Below are 9,461 nucleotides of genomic sequence, written 5' to 3' on the forward strand. Positions count from 1 at the left end.
TATTTTTATCTTTGCTATACAATAAAAAAATATTTAAAAAATAAGATTACTCAATATAATAATGTTAAGACGATGATAAAATAACTATAGTTAGTATATATTAATGATTGTTCAGGATATAAAATGTCATTGCATATCGATAATATATTTATTTTATTTTTTTATTTATTTATTTATTTTGTCTCAGACATAGTCCATATTTTAATTTTAGTATTACATGACAACCTCATAACTAATGTTAGTAAAAAAAAAAATTTTTTTTAATAATAAAAGCAAACAAAACAGAAACAAACACAAAAACAATAATCGCCATAATAATATGCAAGATAATCCTTCCTTTCCGAAATCGATTCCTTCGTGGTGGAACCAGTGGATTTATTATTTTTATTTCATAAATAAATGACGCTTCAAAAGTGCTTGTAGTCTTATAATAAAGCAATTGAAATTAAAATTTTATTTTAGTTTTATTATGTACTGTAAAAAATTTTGTTATCACCTATTTTTTTTCTTGTAACTCATCAATTTTATGTGCCAATGCAGTATTTTTACCAAAAATACCAAATAATTCTTAAAAAAAATTGGTACATTATCTCTATGTATAACCGTAATCGAATGTAAAAATGTTAAGGAGAAAAATATACTAGCAAGAAGCAACTCTTGTAATCTTCCGTCACATAATTCACACAGTCAACTGTCAGTGTCAGTCATATCTATAGCAGTGCGGTAGCCGGTTGTATGTAACATTTTTGTAAATAATTTGCATTTTATTCTAGAAACTACGCGCTAAGTCCTAATCAAGTGTTAACATAGATATAACAAGCATGTTAACATCTAAGGTAAGTTAATAAATACAAAATGCATTTGTTTATTAATAAACAGTTGTTTAAATCATGATGCCCTTTGCCTTGGCCTTTGATAAATGTAAAAAAAAAAACAAAAAATATACATTTCATTAGGTCATTGTAGGTAACCTTGATATATTTATGAAAACTTTAATAACGTAAAGTTTATCGTGTAATTATTACCTTAAAAAATAATATATACTCTGTAAATTAATTTTAACTTATTTACACTATCTTTTTGCGCGTAATAAAAAATATTTCAGATAAAGAAAGTGCCGATTTATTTATTTATGAACAAATAATAATAACAAATCCTTGTTCATGTTTTTTCTATCATTGGACAGTTTATACACAACTCGTAATGGTTGATACAATGTTAATACTTTACTAATTTAAAATTAAAACAAAATTATTTATTTAATATTTATGTTTCACTATTATATCACATACACTCTGACTTCAAAGTCAATACCCTAATTTTGAGGCAAGATACTTATTTATAATTGCAACTTATAAACATTTATATATTAGTTTGATTGGCTATTTATTTGGAAGTTCATTTTGGTAGAAATATTCTCATACATTCGCTTTGTTTATATTTGTGAACTATTTCAAAGAAAGAATCAAAATTATAATGTGTTAGATAAAGTTAAGTTAAAACACAGGACTGATCAGCTTAGTTGGTATGTCTATGTGCAGATACAAAATTTCTTCTGAATCTTTCTTCCGATGGTGTCTGTGCATTATTAATTTTTTTATAGCTTATTTTTGGTGCTGGTTGTGCACAGATTATTTTGCCAATGTCACGGATGATGGAGAAAATTAACAGTATGGTCAAAATTACAAACTGAATTTAATTCTGAATAGTTGTAGTTGTAGTCCTTTGTAAACCGAGAACCTAAATACAATAAATTTAATATTCTATATTAATTAAAAAGTGCTTGTAACATACTACCTACTTTTTTATTAATTTGAAATTTATTAAACTCATAATCCTTTTTGTTATGTGTGACATTGGCAGAATATTTTGTGCGCAACCAACACTGATATACACTAGAAAAAAAAGTAATAATAATGATTTTACAGCGGTACTCACTAGTCAGAGATGTCAATTAACTTTGATGATTACAATTTTTTTTGTGAATTATAAAAAACTCATATCTGCCTTATATAGATATATAATTATGAGGATTCTGTTTGATCATATGTAGGGGGAAAAAATACTTTTTTGGTAGTAATTGATACATTGTCTAATATTAATACCCATTAATTAACATAAGAATTGATAACATTAAGTGCTTAAATATATATACAAATATGAATTAAAAATAGTTACTGTATAAATCTTGACCGCGTGGATTGGAGGCGAGAATGCTAGCAGCATTTCCCCGTTGAATCGCAATTCAGATCCTCAATGTCACCAGTTGAGGCAATAAGGTGAGGTCTTACACTTTTGATGAAGCTTTTTGCACCATTACTCCAAGGGCCAAGTGTTTCGACAGCAAATGGGACAAAAAAGTAATTTGACAGATATAATGTTTTTTTTTTTAAACTCATAAATTCCCATGGTTGGTGATTGAAGTAAGAACTGGTTAAAATTTCTTGCTACAATATTGTCTATGGGCGGTGTTAACCATTAACCATCGGATGGCCTGTTTGCTCGTCCGTCTACATACAAAGTAACAAAAATAATTATTTTAATGTGCATTAAAGTTGTTTTTGTTGTTTTTAATAGATGTCGTAGTAATTTGTTATCATCATCATTTTATCTTTTAAGTGGATTTGTTATGCTTGTCATGATGATAATGTCTATGATACAGTCAAAGTCAAAGTCAAAAATCTTTATTCAATATTTAGAAGTGTTTACACTTGCTTATTGATAGTCAAAAGTCTACCACCGGTTCGGAAATTAACATCTCGGACCTGAGAAGAACCGGCGAAAGAAACTCAGCGGGATATATATTTTTTTCATTTTGCATGTACAATAATAATTATATTTTAACTATTTGAAACAGCCTGGAGGCGATCATTTCATTCCCAAGTCGTGCAGTCAACTAAAAAGTAATTAGTGTTGTAATATCTTTTAGCACACAAACGCTCTTTAACGATTCTTTTGAATTTTATAATTGAATAATTTTGAACGTTTTCTGGGATCCTGTTGTAAAAACGTATACATTGAGTTCAATAATAATTATATTTTAGCTATTTGAAACAGCCTGGAGGCGATCATTTCATTCCCAAGGTGTGCAATCAACTAAAAAGTCATTAGTGTTGTAATATCCTTTAGCACACAAACGCTCTTTAACGATTCTTTTGAATTTTATAATTGAATAATTTTGAACGTTTTCTGGGATCCTGTTGTGAAAACGTATACATTGAGTTTTTCATTAAATAAATTGGTAGTCAAGAATATGGGCAAAGGTCTTTATTTAAAAAAAAAACGCATAAATAAATATGGAATGTAGTACGTAATTAACATAAGGATTTTGTTAATAAAATAAATCTATTTCTTATAAATATAATAATCTATACTAATATTATAAACTAGCGACCCGCCCCCGCTTCGCACGGGTGCAATGCTGATACTAAATATACTACAGAATGTTTTTATATACATGGTTTACAACTTTTTTATCATTAAACAATACAAACCGCTATGCACCTGCATTTTAAATCTGAAATACCTTCGAAAATATTCATTAAATTTAAATGCTGTAAAGGGCCATATTGATCTATATTAAATGCACAATGTATTAAGGTACTTAATTGGATAAGGATTAATGCTGTATTGCTTAAAATCGTTTCATGAATATACCATTATTTCTCGTATAAAGTTATTATTCTGGGATTCGTCGCGGACTTTTTTTTTTAGAACTCTAAGGTTTACAATACTGTAGTACATTATTTTGATTTGTCTCGTAGGGTTCAGACAGCGTTTGCAATGTAAACGCCAAAAGAGGGTAACGCTAGTTTTTTTAGTGAGTATTCCGTGTCTTCATGGGTACCGGCGAGTCCCCCATAGAACCCCCACCCCCTACACACTTCACGTCGGGGAACACGCAATTCAGTGTTTTCCAGCGACAAAAAAAAATAGAAAAATGCATTGATATATTCGTACCTGGAATTAGGCCTCCCGGACGCCCAAGCGATGACTAGATATCCTCAAGCAGGACATGAGAGCCAATGGACTTACACAGAATGACGCTGAAGACCGTGCAAAGTGGAGTTGACTTAGTCGGAAGGTAGACCCTGGCGATTAATAAAAGCCAGGCAGAAGAGGAAGGCTTGGTTGGTTTCTATTACGGTTACTGATAGATTTTTATTTCCATAGAGCTCCAGAGCATCCTGCTTCGTTCTAACCGGGTGCTCCACGTAACATCACCTTTATTTTAAATATCTGATAAAATATGTTTTATGTATTGTTAAAGCTGGAAGTGTTGGTCGATTTTGGCGGGACTGCAGACCAGAAAATCGTGGATAAAACTCTCAGACATTTACAAGAACAAGATGGCGTTAAACAGGTATTTTTTATTTTTTTTATTGTTACATAAATATATCGTTTTTTTTTTATGTTAGAGATGGCAAACAAGCAGGGGGCTCATCTGATGGAAAGTGACTGCTACCGCATCTGCAACACCGGGGGGCTTGCAGGTGCGTTATCGTATTCAGAGTGGCTCAGTAACTTCCACTCGTTAGGTATTCTTCTGCAAGCAATATTTGGTATAGGTGTGTTCCGGTTTGAAGAGTGAGTTAGTCAGTAAAATCATATGAATAATTGATATAAAATCTTAGTTCACAAGATTGGTGGCGCATTGGCGATGTAAGGAATGGTTTCAATTCTTAAACAGCGTATGTCTAAGATCGGTTATGACCACCTACTACAGTTTTTCTTGAAAGAAAGAAATGTTTATTTAGGACACGGCAAAATTATTAAAAAAAAAAAAACAAAAGTAAAGAACATATTACTTAAAGTACAAAAAAAAAACAACAAAACAATGATAGTTAACGTGCCCTAAATAGGTGTACAGTCAGCGTCATATAATTAGAGACGCTCAGGGTATTCAGATAAATAGACGCAACCAAAAAGTCAATAATATCGGTACAAACAAAGTACAAAAAATCTTGCCAGCGCGATTCAGAAAAGTAGAATAATTGATCAACGCCATCTATTGGCAGTAAATTGTAACATGTTCTACGACCAAACTGAAGCGTCATACTCACATTAAGCACGCTGTCCAGTATCCTGAAAGTCGCCCTGCCCTTATCATCAGCGACTATATTCCCCAAGTCCCCTGCGTGTCTCTTGTCGGGGGGATCTGAAGGGGCGCCGTGTGGAGAGTGGTGAGGGTTGTAGTGTTCGCCGATCGAATCGCAGCCCTGGAATCAACCGTTTAATACCAACTAATATTATAAACGCGTTAGGGATTTTGTTTGTTTGTTTTTTACGTTACAAGCCGTCTGGGCAATAAATATACTCTATTCCAACAACAAGACGAGAAAATCAAATCAAATCAAAATATACTCTATTCAAGTAGGGTTTTTCAAGCACTTTTGAATCGTCATTTAACAAACTATATTAAGTGAAGCTACAATCGGTTCGGAATGTAGATTCTACCGAGTTTCCTTATTGTTGTCTGTATCTTCAGGCGGTGTTCAAAGATGGCGCTGTTGTGGTAGAAACGACATTGCCAAGCTCGGTTATCCTGGACATGGTGACTAGGACTTCTGGTAGAAGATCAGTTCTGCAGGGATTTGGGGGTAAGACATTTGTTTTTTATATAGGTTGGCGTATAGGCAAATGTTCCATCTATCTTCTATCTTTATTATATTTAGACATATCAGTCCTGACGTCACCAACGTGCCACGAACCTCGGGAAGTAAGATGTTATGTCCCTTGTGCCTGTTGTTACACTGGCTCAGTCACCCTTCAAACTGCAACACAATAATACTGAATAATGTCGTTTGGCGTTATAATATCTGATGAGTGGGTGGTACCTACCCAGACGGACTCGCACGAGCCCTACCACCAAGTATCGTCATCATATGGCCTCGTCTTGGCAAGATTTTACACGAAAATGTTTTGGAGGAATATGATATACTCATAAAATATAATGATAAGCTACATTACATACATAAACAGCCTGTAAATTTCCCACTGCTGGGCTAAAGGCCTCCTCTCCCTTTGAGGAGAAGGTTTGGAGCATATTCCACCACGCTGCTCCAATGCGAGTTGGTGGAATACAAATGTGGCAGAATTTCGTTGAAATTGGACACATGCAGGTTTCCTCACGACGTTTTCCTTCACCGCCGAGCACGAGATGAATTATAAACACAAATTAAGCACATGAAAATTCAGTGGTGCTTACCTGGGTTTGAACACGAAATCATCGGTTAAAATGTACGCGTTCTAACCGCTGGGCCATATCGGTTTTTTTTATACTGGGTGGTTATAGTTGTTGATTTATGATAAGCTAGTTATTAATAAATTATCTTGTAGATACTCAGTCAGCGGTCGCCATGATATCCAGCCAGCACTGTTGTAAGCAGCAGGTTTTGGGCGTGATCAGATTCCAACAGAACGAAGGTGGTCCGCTCGTAGCAGATGGCAGCGTGGACGGTCTCATGCCCGGCCCGCACGCTCTACACGTTCACGACGCTGGTGACCTAAGCGCGGTGAGTTTTTACTGAATGACGGTATTGACTGTCAAATGCGCCACCTGATGGTAAGTCACCACTGCCGATAGACGTTGGTTCTGTTATAAATATTAGTCCTTATATCGTCAAAGCGCCACCAATAGAAATCTAAGATATTCATCATCAAGATCAATCAAACTTCTAACCGGATAACATAAAGTCTATAGCCTATTCCAATGGAAGTAGGAAACAAGATAAAATAATCTTAGATTTACGTATTTCATGCGATTCGCTAATAACTCGACTATATTGTGCACTGCTGAGAGTTTATGATTAATATAGCTTTATTTATAATACGACACTGTTACACTTAACTGCTTATTTCCACTTTAATTTCACTTCCAAAATTCCGATAACAGTTTCGTCGACGTTCAAAACGCCACGTTTTCGCAAATCCATAGTGAATATCATAGATTAGTCAAGCTCTCGACCAATGATATCGCGTCAATTTGCTGTCAAATGTTGTTTATTTGGCTTTTTAAGCGTGTAGTTAATGCTTGTCGACTTTTATATAACATACGTATATAATTGTATTTAACTAACAGGGCTTCATTTTTAGACGTCGAAAAAGAGTAACTACTGAGTTTCTTGCCGGTTCTTCTCGGTAGAATCTACATTCCGAACCGATGGTAGCTTCGCTTAATATAGTTTGTTAAATGACGATTCAAAAGTGCTTGTAAAAGCCTACTTGAATAGAGTATATTTTGATTTGATTTGATTTTCTCCTCTTGTTGTTGGAATAGAGTATATTTATTGCCCAGACGGCTCGTAACGTAAAAAACAAACAAACAAAATCCCTAACGCGTTTATAATATTAGTTGATATTAAACGGTTGATTCCAGGGCTGCGATTCGATCGGCGAACACTACAACCCTCACCACTCTCCACACGGCGCCCCTTCAGATCCCCCCGACAAGAGACACGCAGGGGACTTGGGGAATATAGTCGCTGATGATAAGGGCAGGGCGACTTTCAGGATACTGGACAGCGTGCTTAATGTGAGTATGACGCTTCAGTTTGGTCGTAGAACATGTTACAATTTAATGCCAATAGATGGCGTTGATCAATTATTCTACTTTTCTGAATCGCGCTGGCAAGATTTTTTGTACTGGGGGTATATATAGTTGTTGATTAAGGGTCCTAAGCCGAGGATCGGCCTCACAGGAGGCACCCTTAGGACGCGCCTATTCTGAGCCCTTAAGTGGGTTCTCAACACAAGGCTTGAGTAGTTTAGCTCGCCTACCCCACCCGGTGATGCCGTAGAGGACATTAGGGCCAACAACAAAAAAATGGTGATGTTCCCCGCCCTGTGACGTTGTAGAGGCCATCAGGGGCAACAGGAAAATTAGTTCGAAAAAGTAATTCCTCTCTACCAACGTCGACGGTGTCCTTTAACGAGGTTTGGGCTCACAGGTGGCTTTTAGGATGTGTGTATCCTGAGCCCTTGAGCTCCTTATCCACCCGGTTTGAGTATTTTAACTCGCCACCCAGGACTGTGCCGAATCCCATTGGGGCCAACAGCATACACGGTTAGAAAAAATATGTTGATTTAGCCCGCTCATATGCGATGCGAGGATGTCGTCCCGGGTAGGGTGTCGGGATTCCTTATTCGTTACCAACCGAATCGTCATCCTCCACCCAATATGCATAAAATATCCTGCCTCGAAGTAAACAAAGTACAACTACCAAAAACATTTCTTCTTTTTAGATTTACGACATCGTTGGCAGATCGATAGCGATCAAGGAGCATGCTGATGACTTCGGTCGGGGTGCGAGTCCCGCCTCAAAGACTGACGGACATTCCGGCGCCTCGTATGTTGAATTTTAGTATTTTTATCATACAAGGTCGAGATGGCCCAGTGGTTTGAATGCGTGCATTTTTTTATGATATAGGTGGACGAGCAAATGGGTGATCCGATGGTAAGTGAGACCACCGCCCATAGACAGTGGCGCTGTAAGAAATATTAACCATTCCCTACATCACCAATGCGCCACCAACTTTGGGAACTAAGATGTTACGTCCCTTGTGCCTGTAGTTACTGGCTCACTCACCCTTCAAACCGGAACACAACTATACTGAGTACTGCTGTTTGGCGGTAGAATATCTGATGAATGGCTGGTACCTACCCAGACGGGCTTGCACGAAGCCGGTAGGGCTTCACCAAGAACTAAAACACTTTTTTCATGAGTGCACGTGTTTAATTTTATTAATAATTTTTATGAAAACCGCCATACAAAATATTGTTGTGTTCCAAATTTAAATTGGGGGCGTGAGTTAGCTTGTATAACATAACATCTTATCTCCCAAGTTTAGAGGGGGGGGGCGTTGCTTGACAATGTTGTATATGATAATTACTTCGTATGCCTTTCTCTTAACAATATACACACACATTTAAAAGTTTAGCTGTCTTAAACGAAACTAGATTAGAAAAATAAATATTTCTTGTATCAACAGGGTAGCGTGTGGCATTATAGCAAGATCGGCGGGTATATTCCAGAATCCGAAACGGATATGCGCGTGCGACGGTGTCGTCGTGTGGGATGAAAAGGATCGACCGTTGGCGGGAAAGGGACGCAGGGATAAGTGTTGCCATAACGAAAAAGATCAGGATAAAATTAAAGTTTGTTGTAAAGTGTAAAAAATAAATTATTTATTTTTATCGTATTTATAGTTTTGATGTTATTGGGTTTATTTGATATAATGCCAGGTTAGGTTTTGGTGTTGACAGCTTTAAATTTTTTTTTTGTGTGCAATAATTAAATTAAGATTATTTCTAAATTGTTGATTTAAAAAAAAAAACATTGATAATTTTTTTTTTTTATACATGGTTATGTAGTAAAATGCTTGGAGTTTTTATTTTCGTCCGAGATATGAATTCAAATGTAAATATTTGTTACTAGTTATCTCTAGTCCCGGCATTTACA

At 35.7% G+C, this 9,461-nt stretch overlaps 1 protein-coding gene across 1 annotated transcript; it reads left to right on the forward strand.

Moving 5' to 3' along the window:
• Positions 1 to 698: 698 nt before the first annotated feature.
• Positions 699 to 9,225, forward strand: LOC113391392 (uncharacterized). The gene is made up of 7 exons (XM_026627351.2): positions 699 to 836; positions 4,271 to 4,363; positions 5,489 to 5,600; positions 6,340 to 6,515; positions 7,379 to 7,534; positions 8,245 to 8,348; positions 8,992 to 9,225. The coding sequence occupies exons 1-7, from the start codon at positions 822 to 824 to the stop codon at positions 9,173 to 9,175; spliced, it is 840 nt and encodes a 279-aa protein (XP_026483136.2). The 5' UTR covers positions 699 to 821; the 3' UTR covers positions 9,176 to 9,225.
• The last annotated feature ends 236 nt before the right edge of the window (positions 9,226 to 9,461 follow it).

The sequence above is a fragment of the Vanessa tameamea genome, chromosome 31 (assembly GCF_037043105.1).
Source record: "Vanessa tameamea isolate UH-Manoa-2023 chromosome 31, ilVanTame1 primary haplotype, whole genome shotgun sequence".
NCBI classification, from domain to species: Eukaryota; Metazoa; Arthropoda; class Insecta; order Lepidoptera; family Nymphalidae; genus Vanessa; species Vanessa tameamea.

What these genes read in the sequence shown, in the direction of transcription:
- LOC113391392 (XM_026627351.2), top strand. An exon ending in ACGCTGGTGACCTAAGCGCG is followed by an intron (nt 6,516 to 7,378) that starts GTGAGTTTTTAC and finishes GGTTGATTCCAG; the next exon opens with GGCTGCGATTCGATCGGCGA. An exon ending in TACTGGACAGCGTGCTTAAT is followed by an intron (nt 7,535 to 8,244) that starts GTGAGTATGACG and finishes TCTTCTTTTTAG; the next exon opens with ATTTACGACATCGTTGGCAG.